The 23,778-nt window shown below is 34.9% G+C and overlaps 1 protein-coding gene across 1 annotated transcript in view; it reads left to right on the forward strand.

The window, feature by feature from the left end:
- Window positions 1-23,778, forward strand: part of BRD10 (bromodomain containing 10) — a gene marked incomplete at its 5' end in the record, with an annotated part of 106,340 nt that overhangs the window by 11,776 nt on the left and 70,786 nt on the right. The window contains one exon of the mRNA XM_022573673.3: window positions 17,096-17,296. Within this exon, the coding sequence (XP_022429381.2) occupies window positions 17,096-17,296 (201 nt within the window). The remainder of the gene's footprint in view (window positions 1-17,095; window positions 17,297-23,778) is intronic.

Raw genomic sequence — 23,778 nt, forward strand, 5'->3', positions numbered from 1 at the left:
AAGGAACACATAGATGAGATGAATTAGAAGAGAAAAATAATGTCAATTTGATTTTTCCCATCCCTTAATTTTCACCTTTCTTAATTTTAATTTTTTATTTTGCTTCTCTTAGCAGATTATATAGAAATGTATCTGAAAAGATATGTTTTTTTAAAATTAGTCATCCATTTTATACACATCATTGTATACCTGTCAATCCCAATCTCCCAATTCAACACACCCCCACCCCCCGCCACTTTCCCCCCTTGGTGTCAATACGTTTGTTCTCTATTTCTGTGTCTCAATTTCAGCCCTGCAAACCAGTTCATCTGTACCATTTTTCTAGGTTCCACATATATGCGTTAATATATGATATTTGTTTTTTGCTTTCTGACTTACTTCACTCTATATGACAGTCTCTAGGTCCATCCACATCTCTACAAATGACCCAATTTCGTTCCTTTTTATGGCTGAGTAATATTCCATTGTATATATGTACCACATCTTCTTTATCCATTCGTCTGTCGAAGGGCATTTAGGTTGCTTCCATGACCTGGCTATTGTAAATAGTGCTGCAATGAACACTGGGGTGCATGTGTCTTTTTGAATTTTGGTTTTCTCTGGGTATATGCCCAGCAGTGGGATTGCTGGGGCATATGGTAATTCTATTTCTGGTTTTTAAGGAACCTCCATACTGTTTTCCATAGTGGCTGTATCAACTTACATTCCCACCAACAGTGCAAGAGGGTTCCCTTTTCTCCACACCCTCTCCAGCATTTGTTGTTTGTAGATTTTCTGATGATGCCCATTCTAACTGGTGTGAGGTGATACCTCACTGTAGTTTTGATTTGCATTTCTCTAATAATTAGTGATGTTGAGCAGCCTTTCATGTGCTTCTTGGCCATCTGTATGTCTTCTTTGGAGAACTGTCTATTTAGGTCTTCTGCCCATTTTTGGATTGGTTTATTTTGTTAATATTGAGCTGCATGAGCTGTTTATATATTTTGGAGATTAATCCTTTGTCCGTTGATTCGTTTGCAAATATTTTCTCCCATTCTGACGGGTGTCTTTTTGTCTTGTTTATGGTTTCCTTTGCTGTGCAAAAAGTTTTAAGTTTCATTAGGTCCCGTTTATTTTTGTTTTTATTTCCATTACTCTAGGAGGTGGATTAAAAAAGATCTTGCTGTGGTTTATGTCAAAGAGTGTTCCTCCTATGTTTTCCTCTAAGAGTTTTATAGTGTCCGGTCTTACATTTAGGTCTCTAATCCATTTTGAGTTTATTTTTGTGTATGGTGTTAGGGAGTGTTCTAATTTCATTCTTTTACATGTAGCGGTCCAGTTTTCCCATCACCACTTATTGAAGAGACTGTCTTTTCTCCATTGTATATCCTTGCCTTCTTTGTCATAGATTAGTTGACCATTGGCGTGTGGGTTTATCTCTGGGCTTTCTATCCTGTTCCATTGATCTATATTTCTGTTTTTGTGCCAGTACCATATTGTCTTGATTACTATAGCTTTGTAGTATAGTCTGAAGTCAGGGAGTCTGATTCCTCCAGCTCCACTTTTTCCCTCAAGACTGCTTTGGCTATTCGGGGTCTTTTGTGTCTCCATACAAATTTTAAGATTTTTTGTTCTAGTTCTGTGAAAAATGCCATTGGTAATTTGATAGGGATTACCATGAATCTGTAGATTGCTTTGGGTAGTAGAGTCATTTTCACAATATTGATTCTTCCAATCCAAGAACGTGGTATATCTCTCCATCTGTTGGTATCATCTTTAATTTCTTTCATCAGTGTCTTATAGTTTTCTGCCTACAGGTCTTTTGTCTCCCTAGGTAGGTTTATTCCTAGGTATTTTATTCATTTTGTTGCACTGGTAAATGGCAGTGTTTCCTTAATTTCTCTTTTATATTTTTCATCATTAGTATATAGGAATGCAAGAGATTTCTGTGCATTAATTTTGTATCCTGCAGCTTTACCACATTCATTGATTAGCCCTAGTAGTTTTCTGGTGGCATCTTTAGGATTCTCTATGTATAGTATCATGTCATCTGCAAACAGTGACAGTTCTACTTCTTCTTTTCCAATTTGTATTCCTTTTATTTCTTTTTCTTCTCTGATTGCCATGGCTAGGAATTCCAAAGCTATGTTGAATAATAGTGGCAAGAGTGGACATCCTTGTCTTCTTCCTGATCTTAGAGGAAATGCTTTCAGTTTTTCAACACTGAGAATGATGTTTGCTGTGGGTTTGTCGTATATGACCTTTATTATGTTGAGGTTGGTTCCCTCTGTGCCCACTTTCTGTAGAGTTTTTATCATAAATGGGTGTTGAATTTTGCCAAAAGCTTTCTCTCCATCTATTGAGATGATCATATGGGTTTTCTTCTTAAATTTGTTAATATGGTGTATCACATTGATTTGCGTATATTGAAGAATCCTTGCATCCCTGGGATAAATCCCACTTGATCATGGTGTATGATCCTTTTAATGTGTTGCTGGATTCTGTTTGCTAGTATTTTGTTGAGGATTTTTGCATCTATATTCATCAGTGATATTGGCCTGTAATTTTCTTTTTTTGTAGTACCTTTGTCTGGTTTTGGTATAAGGGTGATGGTAGCCTCATAGAATGAGTTTGGGAGTGTTCCTTCCTCTGCAATTTTTGGAAGAGTTTGAGAAAGATGGTTGTTAGCTCTTCTCTAAATTTTTGATAGAATTCACCTGTGAAGCCATCTGGTCCTGGACTTCTGTTTTTTGGAAGATTTTTTTAATCACAGCTTCAATTTCATTACTTGTGATTGGTCTGTTCATATTTTCTATTTCTTCCTGGTTCAGTCTTGGAAGGTTATACCTTTCTAAGAATTTGTGCATTTCTTCCAGGTTGTCCATTTTATTGGCATAGAGTTGCTTATAGTAGTCTCTTAGGATGCTTTGTATTTGCAGTGTCTTTGTAACTTCTCCTTTTTCATTTCTAATTTTATTCACTTGAGTCTTCTCCCTGTTTTTCTTGATGAGACTGGCTAATGGTTTATCAATTTTGTTTATCTTCGCAAAGAACCAGCTTTTAGTTTTATTGATCTTGAAAAGCTAGAAAGAAGAGACAGACAGTATTTTCTTTTGCCAAATAATTTAGATAATACACTAGATTTAAATATGTAAATAAATAATTTAAGTTGGACTTAGTTTTGTTTCTTTAATTGGATAATTTCAGTCTTCTTACAGTTCTCAGAGGAAAAAAATTACGTTAAATACAGAATTTTACCAATTTAAGGTACTATATCTTCCAAGTTATTTTCTACAACTTTGTTTACCAGTAACCAAAAAAATGAATAGGACAAATATAATTAATAAATTGCAAATACATATTGATAATATCAGCTGGTTGTGCTTAATTTGACAGCTTGGTTTTTATAGACCCAAACCTGTATTTTTAACAGATAGATACTTATAAGAACATCATCTTAAAATAAATATCATAACATGCTAAATAAAAGATGGTAGAAACATTTTAATATATTAAATATGACATTATTTCATGGTGATCCACAGAACCATTTATATCCTCCAGTTTATCTGAATCCCTGATTATGATACAATTGCCAGTACATTAGTAAGTTCCTCTACTTACTAATTCCATGGTAGGGAATTTGGTTGGTAGTGAAATTGAAATCAAGTCTTTTTTTTAAGTTTTATGGCAAGTGTGTAAATGATAACTGAGATCTATTTTAATTTTTTATTAGCAGTTTAAGTCCTTTTTTACTAAGAGTTAACATTTATTCATTTCTTTCTATATGCTAAATACTCTGCTAAGCATTCTATTCAGTACATGCTCTTTGAAGAAGATTTAAAAAAAATAGAAATATGTCAAAAATAAAAATCACCTCTCCCATCAGATATCACTGTTAGCCTTCTTTATCTCATCTGTATACATATGTATCATTTACTTTCATATACACACACAAATTCAATACAAAATTTGGATTTTCCACTTACAGTTTATATATTTTGCCACATATTTTGCTTATCACTTACTAGATTTGATTTTACTTGTTACTTGATTGTTGTGTGTGAATATTGTTACATGGAAAACTATACACGAACAGGATAGCAACGGTAGGACCCTGTAGTGATGGTTTTGGTTTTTTTTTTTGTTTGACCCTGTAGTTTTTTCTTGTAAGAAATTTATTTTTTGCCATGTGGATTAGCTATCTAGTGCTTTGTTTGGCTACCAACAACAAAAAAAATGACAAGACTTTTTACAAAAAATTTGCCTAACTCATTAAGAAATAGGTTGAAGCCATCAGTCATGGCATGATGAGTTTGTGAGATTTATAGTAAGAATATACCTTAAAACTATTTTAAAATGTTTCCAGTCACACACATTAGTTCCTAATGTTTTCGTTACTTTATAACTATCCTTTTCAACAGTACTTATGATTAAGTTGCCAATTTAGAGCAGGGGGTAGAGATAGCCTGTTTTGGCTGCCTTATTAAATGCTATCGTATGTTACTCTGTTTGAAAGGCTTTATCTGTATTAACTTATTTAATCCCCACAACTCTTGAAGTAATTAATGATTTACATAACCTGTTTTACAAATGAAGAAATGAGACACAGAAAAATTAATTTGCCCAAACTAATTAGTGGCAGAAGCTGGATTTGAATCCAGACTGTTTGGCTCCAGAGCCCAGGTGCTTAATCACAGTGCTTGCTGCTTATGAGCAAGAGTTGAAGGGATTGAGAGAAAGGAGCCTTCTACCTGAAAGAGAGGCTGGGGAGAATAGGATCATTAAAGATTTCAAGGTGGAGGGAGCATTTAGATACTTGTGGTGGTGGGATTGACAGTATGTATTTGCAGTATAAATTATTGAAAATAAGTATGCATATAAAGTATAACAACTGTGAAAATCTGAAGGAAATAGTGTAACTAATGTACATGGACTTTGCTTAGCAATCCAGTGATTAGTATTTGTCTTATTGGTAGTTTATTAATTTACAAAATAATGTGTACACATCTTAGTGGCAAAAAATTAAACAATACAAGAAGTATTACAATAAAAATGTCTCCTCTACATTTTTCTGGTCCCCTAGTAAAATAGGCTACGACTGTCACTAGTTTCTTGTATTCAACTGGGTGTCTCAGTTTTTTGTTTTTGGGGGTTCTTTTCTGTTTGTGTGAAGCTTTATTTTTTAATTGAGGTGTAAGTTGGTTTACAATACTAGTTTCAGGTGTACAACATACTGATAAAAATTTTTATAGATTATATTTCATTTAAATCTATTATAAAATATTGGCTATATTTCCTGTGTTGTACAGTATATCTTTGTAGCTTATTTATTGTATACATAGTAGTTTGTACCTGTTAATCCCCTGTCCCCACTGGTAAACATTAGTTTGTTTTCTATGTCTGTGAGTCTGTTTTTGTTTTGTTATATTCATTCATTTATTTTTTAAATTTCACATATAAGTGATATCATACAGTAATTGTCTTTCTCTGTGTGACTTATTTCACTAAGCATAATACTCTCCAGGTCCCATCTTTGTTGTTGCAGATGATGAAATTTCATTCTTTTTTATGGCTAAGTATTCTGTTGTGTATATATGTACACCATATCTTTTTTATCCCTCATCTGTTGATGGACACTTAGGTTGCTTCCATATCTTGGCGATTATAAATAATGCTGCTATGAACATTGGGATGCATGTATCTTTCCAAATTAGTGTTTTCAGTTTCTTTGGATCTATACCTAGGAGTGAAATTGCTGGATCATATGGTAGTTCTATTTTTAGTTTTTTGAGGAACTCCATACTGTATTCCATACTTGCACCAATTTACATTCCCACCAATGATGTACAAGGGTTCCCTTTGCTCCACATCCTCGCCAGCATTTGTTATTTGTGGCCTTTTTGATAATAGCCATTCTGACATGTAAGATGATATCTCACTGTGATTTTGATTTCCATTTCTCTGATGATTAGCAATGTTGACCATCTTTTCATGTGCCTGTTGGCCATCTCTATGTATTATTTAGAAAAAAGTGTATTCAGGTCTTCTGCCCATTTTTTAATTGGGTTGTTTTTTTTTTTGATATTGAGTTGTATGAGCAGTTTACATATTTTGGATATTAACCCCTTATCAGTCATAATATTTATAAATATTTCCTCCCATTTAGTAGGTTGTCTTTTCACTTTATTGGTGGTTTCCTTTGCTGTGCAAAAGCTGTTAAGTTTAGTTAGGTCCCTTTTTTTTATGTTTTGCATTTGTTTCCTTTGCTTTAGGAAAGGAAATATTGGAAAGGAACTATTGCTATAGGAAAGGAAATATTAAAAATATTGCTATGAATTATGTCAAAGAGTGTTCTGCCCCTGTTTTCTTCTGGTAGTTTTATGGTTTTCCATCTTACATTTAGTTCTTTTATTTATTTATTTATTTATTAATTATTTGGCTGCGTTGGGTCTTAGTTGCAGCATGTGGAATCTTTGTTGCCATGTGCAGGATCTTCGTTGTGCCACGTGGGATCTTTAGTTGCAGCATGCGGGATCTTTTTTTTTTTTTAGTTGTGGCATGTGGGATCTTTAGTTGCAGCAAGTGAACCCTTAGTTGTGGCATGTGGGATTTAGTTCCCTGACCAGGGATCGAACCCAGGCCCCCTGCTTTGGGAGAGCAGAGTCTTAGCCACTGGAACACTAGGGAGGTCCTACATTTAGTTCTTTAATACATTTTGAGTTTGTTTTTGTATATGGTATAAGAAAATATTCTAATTTCATTATTTTACATGTAAGCTGTCCATTTCCTTCCAGGACCACTTATTGAAGAGACTGTCTTTTCCCCGTTACATATTCTTACCTCCTTTGTCATAGATTAATTAACCATAAGTGTGTGGGTTTATTTCTGGGCTGTCTATTCTGTTCCATTGATCTATGTGTCTGTTTTTGTGCTAGTACCATACTGTTTTGATTACTGTAGCTTTGTAATATAGTCTGAAGTCAGGGAGCCTGTTACCTCCAGCTCTGTTCTTCTCTCTCAAGATTGCTTTGGCTTTCCAGTGTCTTTGCGTTTCCATACAATTTGTCAAATTATTTGTTCTAGTTCTGTGAAAAATGCCATTGGTATTTTGATAGGGATTGCATTGAATCTGTAGATTGCTTTGGGTAGTATAGTCATTTTAACAATATTAATTCTTCCAGTCCCCGAACATGAAATATCTTTCCATCTTTTTGTGTCATTTTCAGTTTTTTTCATTAATGTCTTATCGTTTTCCAAGTACAGGTCTTTTACCTCCTTAGATTTTTTCCTAGGTGTTTTATTCTTTTTGATGTGATGCAGAATGGGATTGTTTATTTCTCTTTCCAATAGTTCATTGTTAGTGTATAGAAACTCAACAGATTTCTGTATATTAATTTTGTATTCTTCATCTTTACTTAATTCATTGATGAACTTTAGTAGTTTTTGTTGTTGTCTTTGGGATTTTCTGTGTATAGTATCATGTCATCTGCCACCAGTGACAGTTTTACTTATTTCTTTCCAATTTGGATTCCTTTTATTTCTTTTTATTTTTTGGTTACTGTGACAAGGACTTCCAATACTATGTTGAATAAAAGTTAGCCAATTCAAATTTTAACATGTTCAAAACTGAACTTTAGGTTTGTTCTTTTGTTTTCCTTTTCTGAGCCTGTTCTTACCTTCTGAGCAAATGACTCCATTGTCTGGGAAGTTGCTGTGGCCCAAAAACATGATTTTTTAATTGATTCTTCCTTTTCACTCATTTCTCTTGTTAAGCATATCAACCATTTCTGAGCTTTCTTCCTCTAAAGTATATTTTAAATTTTGCCCATTTCTTTTCACTGTCACCAGTTAAGTACAAACTATTATCATCTCTTGCCTGAAATACTGCTATAGTTTCCTGACTTGTTTTTCCTGCTTCTGCTTTTTCCTCCTTGAGTCCATTTTCTACCTGGCAGCCATGGTGAACTTTAAAAAAAATGTACATTGAGAAGTCAGAACCCTGCATCAAGCACTTCATTGGCACTTAGGCTATAGTAAGGAGTTTGGCTTACTGTTCTTTATATACCTACCAAGCCATTTCTCACCTCAGGACCTTTATACTTCCTTTTTGTTTTATCTAGAACACTCTTATTCCCAGGGTTTTCTTTGGGTTTCTGCTTGCTTATTTTTGTTTGTTTGTTTTGGTCATGGCTGGCTCCTCCTCTCATTATTCTCAGAGAAATTATTCTTGACTGTCCTTCACAGAACTTATAGTATATTATAGTTAAGACTTATGTGTATGTGTATGTATTTCTTTACTCTTTTTTTGTGTGTCTTCTTACTAGCGTGTAAGCTCAGCAAGGAGGAATCTTGCCTGTAAGTGTTGATGCCAACACCTGTCTCAGTATCTATGTGTATTTAATATTGAATAAAGGAATAAATGAATGAATGAACAAATAAATGGATCTGTCTGGAATTTGTTTTGGTCAAGGAGTGAGGTTGAAATCCAGCTTTATTTTTCTCTCACATCCAGCTACTTGTCACAGCATCACTTTTTTCCATTGCTTTGGTATACCATTTTTGTAATATATTAAAGTCCTGGTGTATTTGGATCTACTTTTGAACTGTCTCCACTACTGTTGGTATGTCTAACTATTCAACTTCTTGTATTAAATTTATTACTGTGACTTTAAAATCCACTTTAATATCTGGTAGGATGAGTCCTCTGTCAAATGATTTTTTCTGAATTTTCCAGAAATGAAATTTTCATGTTTTTGTTTTTACATAAGGTACTTTTAATACTTTTTAATAGTATAAAATAGTATTGTGGACTCAGCATTTGCACCACCCATGTTTTGGTCACTTAGCATAAGAAATATTTGGGAGATGGAGAGATCAGCCAAGATGGCAGAGTAGAAAGACCCTAAGCTCACCTCCTCTCATGAGCACACCAAAATCATAACTATTCGCAGAACAACCATCAGTGAAAAAGACTGGAACCTACCAGAAAAGATCTTCTACTGCTAAAGACATAAAGAAGGAACCACAATGAGATGGAGTTGAATGATTATTGTCAAAGATAGAGATGTCTCCACGGAGGGAGAGATCTGACTTGGATTTTGAAGAAAGGAAGGGAGCTCACCAGATGATAAGGGGAAGAAAGAACAGAGAGACTGATGCAGAGGTGCAATACCAAGCAGCACATCTGGATAAGGAAATCATCTCCATCATTCCAGCATGGCTGGAAAATGCAAGAGAGCAGAAAGTACCTGGAAGACAAAGACCACTGTCTTCTGAATCCCCAGTACCCAAAGCAGAGCCTGGCACCCAGAGGTGCTCAGTAAATGTTTGTGGAGTGAGTGAGTGATGGAATGACAGCAACAGGACCAGATAGAGAGTCCTGTAACCCATGCTGGACCTTGCAAAACCCAGAGGGCAAGGTGATAATTTAATCAGAAGAAAGATATAATTCAGAAATGAATTCTTAAAATATTTGTTTTTAGTTATGTGACCCAGTGGAGGTGTTAGCTAACCCTGTGGTGGTAATAATGTTGCAAAATATATGTGTATCAAATCAACACATTGTACACATTAAACTTAGTGGTTTATGTCAATTATATCTCAATAAAGGAGGGGAAAATAAAATATTCATTTTTAAATTAAAAACGTGAGAGAACAGCAGGAATTACTAGTTTGTGTGGAATAAGAATGACATTCTTCCCATTCTTGAAATGCACAATAAAGAAAGAGGTTGGTAGCATTGCTTATTTTCTGTGAACACCATCATGTACACTTGCCACATCCTCCTAATTTCAGTTAAGTCTTCAGCTCTTGTTAGGTGCCTACATCTGTTTTTTATGACCTCTTATTTCAAGTAGGTAGAGGCAAGACTCGCCCCAGCTTTCCCATCTTTCCTCTTTGTGTCCGTGTCACATCTGGAAGTATCTTGAATTTACAGTGTCCTACTTTAAATCCTCATTAGTACTTGGCAGATATTTAGAGGAGTTAGCCAAGAAAAGGAAGCCAAGCTATCTACCTGCCCACTTTGCAGACTTGTCACAGCTTTAGTATCTTCTAGGGAACATGAACATAACCAGACTATATGAAAGATAAGGACCTAGGGAGCCCTCTGTTCTGCCTGTACTGAAAACTCATGACTGCTTCTATATGGTAAGGATTAGCTGTAGTGGTAGTAAAATGTTCAACAGAACAGCCCTAACTTACTAAAAATGCTTATCAGAGTTGTTGAGGTTGGTAAGGCACTTCTCAAGTATCCTTCCTATGTAAATAAAAACTTTACATTTACCTTTGTCCCTTCCTTAAATTAGAAAGGCAAAATCAAGAAATGGAAATTTATTCTAAGCAGAATGTTTGGTTTTCAAAAAATTAGTTATGGTGGTCTTTGGTTGTTATTTAGGGGAATTATGTCACTTATTTGGTGCCACTTCAGGTATGAACAAAGACTTTGAAAGATTTTTTAACTGAAAGATTTTTTAACTTACAAGGTTCTTTGTAATTATTCCCTTATTAGTTTTCCATACTAATGAATGCTTTCTTGCTTAATCCTTGGTTTTTACTTAGTACTTTTTCCATCTATCTGGAGAACTAAATAGTTTAGATCACCTGTTACTTAAAACTTTTCTCCTTTGGTTGTTATTGTGATGTTTCTTCTTTTTTTTTTTTTTGGCCATGCCATGTGGCTTGTGGGATCTTAGTTCCCCGGCCAGGGATCGAACCTGGGCCACTGCAGTGAAAGCGCTGAGTCCTAACCACTGGACCATCAGGGAATTCCCTTATAGTGCTGTTTCTTAACTTAAACTATTGTCTTTTGAGTCTTCCTCTTCTTTTGCTGTGTTTTTCTTTATAATTATGGATAATCCCTAAAGTTATGCCTTTAGGTCATATCTCCCTATATTTATTCCTCTGTGGAGAGACTCTTTTTTATGACTTTCTAAGACTCTGAAATCGATATCTTGAGCCTTTCCTTTTGTTTTAGCTTCATATTTCTGTCCATAGAACTTTCCCAGCTGGTTGTACAAGTGTTATATCAAAATGTTAGAAACTAAGTGTATTTCTAACCCAGGTCTCCTTCCCAATTTTCATATTTTTCTTTTCAACTTTAACATTTTTTTCAGTGGTGTCACCATTGTTTCAACCCAAATATATGCGAACTCTCAGCATGTTCACTGCTGAATCCCTGTTGCTCAGTAAATATTTTGAATGAATGAATTTGAATAATATGAATGAATATTTTTCTTCTTAATTAGTATTTCTTTTCCACTCTTTCCTACCTATCTAAAACTGTTCTTTCTGCAAAGTCCAGTTTAAGGTCTTGATAAAAGAGTAATCAAATAGTATACAGAGGTTGAGTGAATAAGAAATGAAAAATATCACTTGAATTTCATAACTAGGAGGTCATTTGGGAAGAGGGATTTCAATAGAGTAGGTACAGGCAAATGACAGTTTGAGGTGTGAATGAAAGGTGAAATGGACCAAGATTTAGATGTGGCTCTTCTCAAGGGGAATGGTTTGTTTTTAATAAAAACTTGGACATGTTTATATGCTAAAGGCAACTAGCAGGTAGAGGCTGAAGACCCAGGGGATAGTTAATGAAGTAAAAATTCTGAAAACCTACCTCAGGATTAGTTTTTGATAAGAGACACTTTTTTCACTGCAACTTAAAGTGCAGATACATTTTGTTTAGCTTCGGATAATTTTGTTTTTTGAGAATCAGGAAGTTAATCGAGCTCTTTCTTTAAAACTACCATTTTCTCTGTGAAATAAGTAATAAGCAAAGTCAACTGCTATATGATGATGGATAGTGAGGTGAAGTTTTTGAATAATGATGGCGTTTGAAGTTGCTGTTATGGAGAACCGAAGAGGGAGTTGACTTCCTTCAAAGAAGTAATCTTAGGCGAGCCCAGTTTAGGTTACAGTTAGACAATAAACTACCAGGTGGTGATTTTTTTTCTCCTACAGTGCTTAGTAGTGGAGATATAGGCGTGAAGGACCTTTTAGCTGAGATGCAAGAGAGAGATAGGGTGCCTGAGACAGAAAGATAAATTGGTCAAGGGAGATGAGATAGAAGAGGTTAGTCATATATGATGGTTCCCAACTTAGTTATCTATATGAATAGCTGAAAGAGGCTGAATTATGTGAGAGCAAATAAAGGAACCAAACAAGGGACTGGAGGTCTGGATGAAGATGAGTTTAAAATGCAAGGGGAATAAGAGTAACAATTGGGAGAATAGAAAGTAAGATCAAGTAGGAAATAAGTTTAACACTCTGTGATAAATGCTTTTTTTTTTTTTTCCTTTGGTGTGGATGAAGACTTCTTTGTTCCAAAACTGTTAGGGGTATCATATATAAGCTGGAGATGAGAGGAGTGGTCGCCAAACTTTTATGATTTGGCTTCTCAAGCAGAAAAGGTTTTGAATAAGTACCCCTGTTGTATGCATATTTATTTATAAATCATATATAGGTTCTTCTGTACTATTATGCTTTATATATTATAAAACGTATCACAATACATTAAACTAGATCCTGGAAATGAGAGATTAAGCATATTTTTAAATTTTAAAAATAATATTAATGTTATGAAAAGTTATTTTTGGTGAGGGCGTTTTTATACTTCATTAGTTTTGAAAATCTTGGTTTAATAATTGGCTGTAGAGTTATCTAAAAGGCTTGTTTTAAGTTGAGTTTATTTTGGTACTTGGTTTTAAAGACTGTTGTAGTTCAGAGCTCATAAAGATACACAAATCCAGATGGAAAAAGTGCATGACAGGCTGGGCTGACTACATAATGATGCTTATCTATCAATCATGCAAAAGTTTTTGTTGAAATCTACCAAAAAAAGTTCTGCCTTTCCTAATTTCAGTTAGTTGCTCTTGAAAACGAATACTAAGTTCCTGTTGTGCTGGATAATCTTCATTTGCACCTTCAAATCTATTCTCCACCCTTGTGCACTATGCTCTGTGCCCCAGGAAGCTGATCTCTAAGGACTGTTATAACTGGTCTGCCTTGTTTTCTGGCTTCTGATTGGGTTCAGTCAGTTGGAGGCACTGACAGAGAGGTAGGGATATTTATTCTAACAGCTTCTTCTTTGCTGGGCTTCAGTAACTGCATCATCATCGTGTGGCCCTCCTCTACAATGACAGCTTCTTGGTTCTAGTAACTATTCCCTCCCCTTTCCCTGTTGAGCCTAGAGTGATAATAATGCTCTCTAGCTAGTCCACGAGTGCTTCACCATCCCTTCCTAGTTTCCCTTAACCTTACCTGCACATTTGTAAATGGTGTCTTCATTAAACATCACCTCCTTTTGAGTATTATCTCTTTCTTGTCAGGACCCTGAGGGCTATATTGCATTTTAATATTTTTTTAAGTAAACGGGTTTAAAAAGTGACTGAAACTCTTCATTTGGAACATTTTAAAGCACATTAGATGATTCTGTTTCCAACTTTTAAGTGGACAGATAAACTTTTTATAGGTGACACTTCTACATTGTTTTGGTAATGTAAAATCATGTAATAGCGGAAACCTTTCCAATCATCTTTTTATAGTAGAGGGTCAGTCCAAATATTAACCTTAAGTAAAACTTAATATCAGTTTACTTCCACCTTAATACTTATTTTAATAATTTTGAACAAAATTGCACCTCTGAATTCTGAAACTTGGAATGCATCAACACCACAGAAAAGACCTTTTCATGCTTTCTTTGTGAGGGAAAAAAAAAAGTAAAAGGGTAACTGTAAAACTCAATGAATCAACCATAATTATTGCTTAGCTTTTGCTTATAGTTAGCAATCTGTTATTTTCAAAGTACTGTCAGACTGATTTCATGGAATAATTTTCCTAATAGGAAGGAAAACTTGAATTTTGGGAAGGGGGAGTTATTTTAGTGTATTATTTGATTGCAGATTATCTGACAATTCTTATTTGGAGGTGAGACTTATTTTCATCTTATTTTATTGCCTTTTATTCTCTGATGTATGAAAACTCAAGTACTAGTTAGTAACAAATGTTTAATCAGTGTTCTTTTACTGTGGACAAAATAGATGAGTAGAATTTTTCAACTTTATGTGTGTAAATTTAAAATGAAAAATAAATGGTTTGGCTTGTATCCTTCCAAATACTATATCTATATACCACAGTTTGAGGCTCTGAAGGTAACAGCCATTAACAAAACAAAGTGCTTATCCTCCTGGAGCTTTCATTCTGGTGAGGATATGGATAATTACCAAATAAACAGATAATTAATGTATGATAAGTAACATGAAGAAAAAGAAACCAGAGTAAAACAATAGAGAATGACAGGGAATCCTTTACAGGATTCTTTAAAACTACCATTTTCTCTGTGAAATCAGGAAGGTCCTCTCAAATATGGTGATATTTGAATACAGATTTGAATGAAGTGATAGTGCCTAGCCATACAAATATCTGGGGGGAAAGTGCCTTACAGGAGAGCGATCAAGTGCAAATCAGATGTTGGTGTGACTGAGAATAACAAGGAGACTTTTGTGGCCAGAGCACAAAAAGCTAAGGTCAGAGTTACAGAAAATAGGGTCTGAAGAGGTAGATGAGGGCCATATCATACTAACTCTTGTAAGCCATCAGAACTTTGCATGGTATTTTAAGTATAACTGGAAGGCTTTGGAAGAGACAGAGCAGGGCAATGACATAATCTGATAGGCTTTTTAAAAGGATTACCTGGGTTGCAGCTTGAAGGATAGACTGGAGGGAGATCAGAGTAGAAGTCAGGAGACGTGTCACAAAGAGATTGAAGTAATCTAGGTGAGAGTTTGAACATGTACACAAGCACACACTACTGGATGCCATATGTATGTTTACATATACTTGTATATAATTCCTTCTGGGGTAAAAATATATATTTTACCCCAAAACAACTTCTTTACATTCAGCAGTGTAATGTGGACATCTTTTATAGTGAGTACATACAGATTTACCTGTTGCTTTTAATGGATGATGGTATTGCATGTTGTGATGTACATGACTTTATTTAACCTGTCTCCTATCGAAGGACATTTGTTTCCAGATTGTTCTTTTTGAATGACAAACAATACTTTGTGTGTGTGTGTTATTGCTCACAGTTGTGGATATATGTCTATAGGGTAAATTCCTAGAAGCATGATGGGTCAAAGGATATGTGCACATTAAATCTTAATGATCATTACCAAATTGACTTCCAAGAAGGCTGTGCCAATTTTACATACCCACTAATGTATGAGAATTCTTTTCCTTAGACCCTTTCATCTTTATGTATTGATACAAGAGAAGCATCATCGTTTTCTTTGTATTTGGGTTATGAATGATAAATATCAAAACTTATAAATTCTTATTTCTGATGAGTAATAAAGGATATGAATTCCTCTTTGTTATGAGAAAATACTGTTTAAAAAAGTAGTTTATAACTTCACCATCTCTACTTATAAGACTGAAGTTAAAGGGTAAAATTTAGTTTCTGACTTGTTTACATGACAGTTTATAAGCCATATGACTTAATATTTCCCTCAACTCTCCTTATCCCCAGTGCTCTACATACCGTGTAACCTCTGACATGTCATCACATTTCAGTGTAATATTGTCCATTAATGTTCTTTTCCATTAGTATCGATGAGGAAATAATTAAAATTACAGAACTAGTTAGTTTGCCAGTGTGAACACTATGCTAAAATGAACCCAGGTATAGCCATTCAGTATCTGTTATTGCCAGTTTATTTTCCTTGGGCCCACATTCCTTACTCCCAGCCAGTTAGCCACTATATAGATGTATGCTGTTGTGCTTAAAAGATCACAGCCTGAAACAGTATGGATAGATTAGCTCAAGTTCTTTAGCATTACTAGAAAACCAGTTTAAAAGTTTATGCCCTGCCTAAAGCTGAATTAGTTAAAATGTTATCTCATAATAAAGAAAACACATAATAGTGCCACAGTTCAGTAGAACCTTGCAGTCATACTATTCATGGGACCTAGATGGCCTGAGAGTAAGATTGTTATAAAGTTACTCTAACTTAGAGTAATAAACCATTGTAAATATAGTCCAAGATGGGCAGGAGTTTGATTATATTTCATGCCATAAAGGTTTATGTTTCGGTGAACCTTTAGCTTATTTTATATTACATAAAGCCTGTGCCTATAGGAAAGCAGGAAAATATGACTACAGGGTCAAATTTTAATTTACATAGATTCTTATCCAGCATATTGAATGCTTACTTTAAGATTGACTTGATTTTACCATTGTAGAAACAACATGTACAAAGCCTTCAGAGGCTCTGGGATGTTTTGCAGAGGTAGAACAGCAGATATTTTCCCTGGTGCTTTTTACGATTAACTCATATAGATTTACAATTAACTCATAAATTCAGGATTCAGTTTTTATTCTAGACTTAAAATTTTATAAGATTAATGTTTCTTTCTTCAGTGTAAATAGTTTTAATCCAAATTCATTAAGACAATTTATGGATAATTAAGCAAACTGCTAAGAAAATTTTTCATCCTTTAAGCATTAGACTAGTATCTTAGTGTAATAATAAATACCATAGGGTAGGGAGACATTTATGGTGAGGTTGAAGAGGAAATCTAGATTCCTACGTTCTTTTTATAGTTTAGTCAGAAGGTTTCTAAATTTACAATTATATATTGTAATGCTTACAACTTAAAATTATATATTGTAGTGCTTCATTTGTTTATAATTACTGCAAAGTGTTTATATATCATAAATTTTCTCTCCCAGAATGTTTTTGTGTGATTGTATATTTTTCCATAGTAATGATATAGTAGTATGAAATATATGAAGAGATGTAAAGATAAGCTACATTTAATTTTGCAAACAATAAAATTTTTTCATTAAAGAGATCTTTAATTCTTAATTTTAGTGCTTCAATTTTATATTTTTTTAATGTAGGGAAGAGACTATCACTCAGACTGACTTTATGACATGAGTAAGGAAAATTAGAAATTATGTAGGGAGGATAAAAATCTGAAACATAGCTAAGCAAGGTTTAACTAAATTTTTATGTAGTTAGCAAAAAGGATTCTTCTTAAGATGCTGGTTAAGGGGGTTTATTTCTTACCCAGAAGATTTGACCTGTGAATTGACTTATTCTTCTCCAAGGCACTTGAGAGAAAAGACAACGATAGCAGTTACATCTAGAGGCTATTATGGATTGGAGGATGAGAAGGGAACTGCATGTACTTCAACAAGGCGCCGGTCAACACCACGAAGTTTGGCAGGCTTGACAAGTGGAGTTTTTGAATCTGTAATGGTTCAAGTTTTGAGACAGGAAGAACAGCTGAGAGCAAAAGAAGAAAAAAGGTAAATGCTAAAAAAAAAAAAAAAAAGTTGAGTTTCATGTTGTTCAAATTTTCAGGAACTACATTTCAAAGAGTAGTTGTATAACTTTTGTGTGCCCATATCAAATTTCTGGGCCCATTTTAATAGTGTTCCAAAATGCATTCTCAACTACGTATGAGTTAGTACTGAAACATCACAATGATATTTGTTTCAAAATACAGTTTTAAAATTTAAACCAAATTACTTTGAAGCTATACAAAAATAATTTGTATGAAAGATTTCAGGGTGCTTTCTAGATTTCTGGAAGTAGTTTTAAATGAATTATAAATTTTAAATGAGAGGAATTTTATGTAGATTCATAGAGCTTTAGAATAGAATCACAGACCTTTAAAGTTTAAAATTAGGAGAAACTCCAGAGACTGTGTAGTTCAAAATGACACATAGGTTCACTTCTGCCAGTCCTCCATTGGTATTAATTTCCTGGATAACTCTGCTTACTCTGGATTCATCAGGAAAGAATGTTGTGCTCAATTAGTGTTACCTTCTAGGGTCTGGGAGCATAGAGATCAATGACACATCTGTAATTTTTTTTTAATAGCAAGAGACTAGGGCCCAGAGAGAGGTAAGTGATTACTGAAAAAAGACTGGTGATTTTTTTTTTTTTTTTTTTTTTTTGCTGTACGCGGGCCTCTCACTGTTGTGGCCTCTCCCGTTGTGGAGCACAGGCTCCGGACGCGCAGGCTCAGCGGCCATGGCTCACAGGCCTAGCCGCTCTGCGGCATGTGGGATCTTCCCAGACCGGGGCACGAACCCGTGTCCCCTGCATCGGCAGGCGGACTCTCAACCACTGCGCCACCAGGGAAGCCCCAGACTGGTGATTTTTATACTAAATCATATCTCAAACTATGTTAGGAGTGATTGCTGACCTAATAGGGAACTGAGTGATTGCTGACCTAATAGGGAACTACTAATGCTACTCAAAGGCAATTTATAATATATTGTTGCTCCTCTTATAGTAATAAATTTAGCTTGCTTTGATATTTGTAGGATTAAAATTCAACCTTGAGACTTTCTACCACCATACTTTTTAATAGTAGTGGTTAATTGGGAACTCACTGTGAAATACTTTTTTTTTCTATAGAGCCTCATAGAACTACTTATGCTATAGGAAAGAGGGTTTTATGGAAGGGGATAAGGATTAATCTGACAGTAGTATATAACACATTGGAATAGAGAGGAATTGAAGAAAAGCAAAGCTTGTAGGAAGAAGGCTGTAGTAGTCTAGACCTCCACTACTGGTAACCAGAAATAGGGAGAAGGTCAGATTGTTCTGGGAACAATCAACAGTACTTAGTACCTTCCTTGACATAGGGGGAACAAAGGAAGAGACAAAGAGGAGTCAGGAGGTAGTTGTAATAATAGCAATAGGAAGAAGATTAAAAAGAATGGTTAACATTTATTGAGCAGGACTATTTGCCAGGTTTAGCTCTGAGCACCTTGTATGTATGTATTCAGCATTTGTCCGGAAGCACAGAGACATTAAGTAACTTGCCCAAAGCCAGGCAATTTTTGAGTGGTAAATTTAAGATGGGAACCCAGGCAGTTTGGTTATAAAGCTTGTGCTCCTAAGCAGCATGCTGTCCCTGTGACTTAAATATGATGGAATCAGCAAAGAAAATAAAACTTTGAGTCCATGGTGTGGAGAAAGATCAGTGAACTGCAGTTTTTAATAAGTTGTTCGAAGTGATGAGGGAAGCATTTAAGCAATTAAATAGAAATGGCTAGTAAGAAACTAGAGATATGACTGAATCTTTTTCTTTTCTCCAATTTTACATATATTTATCTGTGTCCTGTGCTTAACATCAAATAAACATAGGTGAATAAGACATGGGAAAAAATCCTTCATTAAATGTCTAGTGACTATGATAATTTACTATGAATTAAACTTTCTCTTTGAGTACAGTGTTAACCTTTTCTTTTTTAATTAGAAATATTTTAAGCATGGAGCAACGAATAAATACAATTGTAATAAAGGCCTAGATACCCACTACCCAGCAATTTTTAAACAAAATAAGCATAGTTTTAATCAAGATTTTCTGTATTTTTCTTCTGTCCTCAGGAGAAACCACTTTCCAGACTTTATCATTCCCATGTATTTTATTATTAAATTTAAAGAATTCTCTTATATATTCTGGATGCAAGTCCTTTGCTAGCTATATATATGCGTTGCAGATATTTTCTCCCAGTCTGTGTCCTGCCTTTTCATTTTCAGTGTTTTTTGAGGAAGAGAAAGTTTCATGCTTTTGATGCAATTGTAAATCATTTTGAAATTCAGTTATATTTTGTTGCTAACATACAGAAATATATTTGATTTTTTTAAATTGATTTACAATGTTGTGATAGTTTCAGGTGTATACAGGTCTGTTTCTTAACATTCTTTTTTTTTTTAACATCTTTTTTGGAGTATAATTGGTAACAATGGTGTGTTAGTTTCTGCTTTATAACAAAGTGAATCAGCTATACATACACATATATCCCCATATCTCTTCCCTCTTGCATCTCCCTCCCTCCCACCCTCCCTATCCCACCTCTCTAAGTGGTCACAAGCACCGAGCTGATCTCCCTGTGCTGTGCGGCTGCTTCCCACTAGCTATATATTTTACATTTGGTAGTGTATATATGTCCATGCCACTCTTTCACTTTGTCTCAGCTTACCCTTACCCCTCCCCATGTCCTCAAGTCCATTCTCTAGTAGGTCTGCGTCTTTATTCCCGTCCTGCCCCTAGGTTCTTCATGACCATTTTTTTTTTTTTAGATTCCATATATATGTGTTAGCATATGGTATTTGTTTTTCTCATTCTGACTTACTTCACTCTGTATGACAGACTCTAGGTCCATCCACCTCACTACGAATAACTCAATTTCATTTCTTTTTATGGCTGAGTATTATTCCATTGTATATATGTGCCACATCTTCTTTATCCAGTCATCTGTCGATGGACACTTAGGTTGCTTCCATGTCCTGGCTATTGTAAATAGTGCTGCAATGAACATTGTGGTACATGACTCTTTTTGAATTATGGTTTTCTCAGGGTATATGCCCAGTAGTGGGACTGCTGGGTCGTATGGTAGTTCTATTTTTAGTTTTTTAAGGAACCTCCATACTGTTCTCCATAGTGGCTGTATCAACTTCCATTCCCACCAACAGTGCAAGAGGGTTCCCTTTTCTCCACACCCTCTCCAGCATTTATTGTTTGTAGAATTTTTGATGATGGCCATTCTGACTGGTGTGAGGTGATACCTCATTGGAGTTTTGATTTGCATTTCTCTAATGATTACTGATATTGAGCATGCTTTCATGTGTTTGTTGGCAATCTGTATATCTCTTTGGAGAAATGTCTATTTAGGTCTTCTGCCCATTTTTGGATTGGGTTCTTTGTTTTTTTGATACTGAGCTGCATAACCTGCTTGTAAGTTTTGGAGATTAATCTTTGTCAGTTGCTTCATTTGCAAATATTTTCTCCCATTCTGAGGGTTGTCTTTTGGTCTTGTTTATGGTTTCCTTTGCTGTGCAAAAGCTTTTAAGTTTCATTAGGTCCCATTTATTTATTTTTGTTTTTATTTCCATTTCTCTAGGAGGTGGGTCAGAAAGGATCTTGCTGTGATTTATGTCATAGAGTGTTCTGCCTATGTTTTCCTCTAAGTTTTATAGTGTCTGGCCTTACATTTATGTCTTTAATCCATTTTGAGTTTATTTTTGTGTAGGGTGTTAGCGAGTGTTCTAATTTTATTCTTTTACATATAGTTGTCCAGTTTTCCCAGCACCACTTATTGAAGAGGCTGTCTTTTCTCCATTGTATATTCTTGCCTCCTTTATCAAAAATAAGGTGACTGTATGTGTGTGGGTTTATCTCTGGGCTTTCTATCCTATTCCATTGATCTATATTTCTGTTTTTGTGCCAGCACCATACTGTCTTGATTACTGTAGCTTTGTAGAATAGTCTGAAGTCAGGGAGCCTGATTCCTCCAGCTCCTTTTTTCATTCTCAAGATTGCTTTGGCTATTCGGTGTCTTTTTTGTTTCCATACAAATTGTGCAATTTTTTGTTCTAGTTCTGTGAAAAATGCCATTGGTAGTTTGATAGGGATTGCATTGAATCTGTAGATTGCTTTGGGTAGTAGAGTCATTTTCACAATGTTGATTCTTCCAATCCAAGAACATGGTATATCTCTCCATTTATTTGTATGGTCTTTAATTTCTTTCATCAGTGTCTTATAGTTTTCTGCATACAGGTCTTTTGCCTCCTTAGGTAGGTTTATTCCTAGGTATTTTATTCTTTTTGTTGCAGTGGTAAATGAGAGTGTGCCCTTAATTTCACTTTTGGATTTTTCATCATTAGTGTATAGGAATGCCAGAGATTTCTGTGCATTAATTTTGTATCCTGGTACTTTACCAAATTCATTGATTAGCTCTAGTAGTTTTCTGGTAGCATCTTTAGGATTCTCTATGTAGAGTATCATGTCATCTGCAGACAGTGACAGCTTTACTTCTTCTTTTCCGATTTGGATTCCTTTTATTTCTTTTTCTTCTCTGATTGCTGTAGCTGAAGCTTCCAAAACAATGTTGAATAATAGTGGTGAGAGTGGGCAGCCTTGTCTTGTTCCTGATCTTAGTGGAAATGGTTTCAGTTTTTCACCATTGAGGATGATGTTGGCTGTGGGTTTGTCATATATGACCTTTATTATGTTGAGGTAAGTTCCCTCTATGCCCACTTTCTGGAGGGTTTTTATCATAAATGGGTGTTGAATTCTGTCGAAATCTTTTTCTGCATCTATTGAGATGATCATATGTTTTTCTTCCTCAGTTTGTTAATATGGTGTATCACATTGATTGATTTGTGTATGTTGAAGAATCCTTTATATAAATGTCAACTTTCTGTTTTCACTCAGCATCATGTATCTGAGATTTAACTGTGTTGAATTATTTCATTCTAGTTTATTTCACGTGCTAGTATATAATATTACATTATCTGACTGTATTACAGTTTATCCATTTACCTGATAAGATGCACATTTTGGATTATTTCTAGTGTTTTGTTATTATGGAATGCTACAGTAAACATTGATGTATGTGTCTTCTTTAAGGATGGAGATACAGATAGATGTGTGTGTATGTGTTCATTCTACTTTGTTTTTAATTTTATTTTTCTTCTTTATATTTTGACTCACTCAACCCATTTTTCCCACTTCCCACCCTCCTCCTCTGGCAACCACCCATCTGTTCTTTTTTTTAAGATTCCACATATAAGAGAGATCATACAGTTTTATCATTCTGTGTCTGACTTTTTTCACGTAGTGTAATGGCCTCAAGGTCCATCCACGTTGTCACAGATGGCAATATTTCCTTCTATTTTGTGGCTGAATAGTATTCCATTATGTATATATACCTCATTTTCTTTATCCATTCATCCATTGATGGATACTTAGATTGTTTTTATATCTTGGCTGTTGTATATAAGGTTGCAGTAAACATGGGGGTACATATATATTTTCAAGTTAGTATTTTTATTTTCTTCAGATAAATGCCTGGAAGTAGAATTGCTGGATTATATTGTAGTTCTATTTTTAATTTTTTGAGGAGCTGTCATACTGTTTTCCATAGTGGCTGCACCAGTTTACATTCCCAACAGTGCTCAAGGGTTCCCTTTTCTCCACATCCTCACCAGTACTTCTTATTTTTTGTCTTTCTGATAATGGTCATTCTGAAGGTGTGAGGTGGTGTCTCATTGTGGTTCTAATTTGCATTTCCCTGATGATTAGTGGTGTTGAGCATCTTTTCATATACCTGTAGGCCATCTGTGTGTCTTTGGAAAAATGTATATTCAGATCTGTCCATTTTTTAATCAAATTGTTGGTTTTTTGCTATTGGATTGTATCAGTTTTTTTATATATTTTGGATTTTAGCCTCTTACCAGATACATGATTTGCAAATATTTTCTCCCATTCAGTAGGTTGCCTTTTCATTTTGTTGATGGCTTCCTTTGCTGTACAGAGCTTTTAAGTATGATGCAGTCACATGTAGTTATTTTAGCTTTTGTTGCCTTTGCTTTTGTTGTCATATTCCAAAAATCTTTACCAAGACCTGTGTCAAGGAGCTTACTGCTTATCTTTTTCTTCTAGGAGCTTTATGGTGTAAGGTCTTATGTTCAAGTCTTTGATCCATTTAAGTTAATTAATTGTTGTATATGTTGTAGGAGAGCCATCAAATTTCATTCTTTTGCATGTAGCTGTCCAGTTTTCCCAACACCATTTATTGAAGAGATTGTCCTTTCCCCATTGTATATTCTCGGCTCCTTTGTCATAAATTAATTGACTGTATATGCATGGGTTTATTTGTGGGCTCTCTGTTCCTTTCCATCGATCTGTGTGTCTGTTTTTATGCCAGTACGCTACTGTTTTGATTACTGTGGATTTGTAGCATCATTTGAAGTCAGGGAGCAGGGT

This window comes from Delphinapterus leucas, chromosome 6 (genome assembly GCF_059928025.1).
Source record: "Delphinapterus leucas isolate spDelLeu-1000000601 "Yukka" chromosome 6, BTC_Dleu_Yukka2, whole genome shotgun sequence".
NCBI lineage: Eukaryota > Metazoa > Chordata > Mammalia > Artiodactyla > Monodontidae > Delphinapterus > Delphinapterus leucas.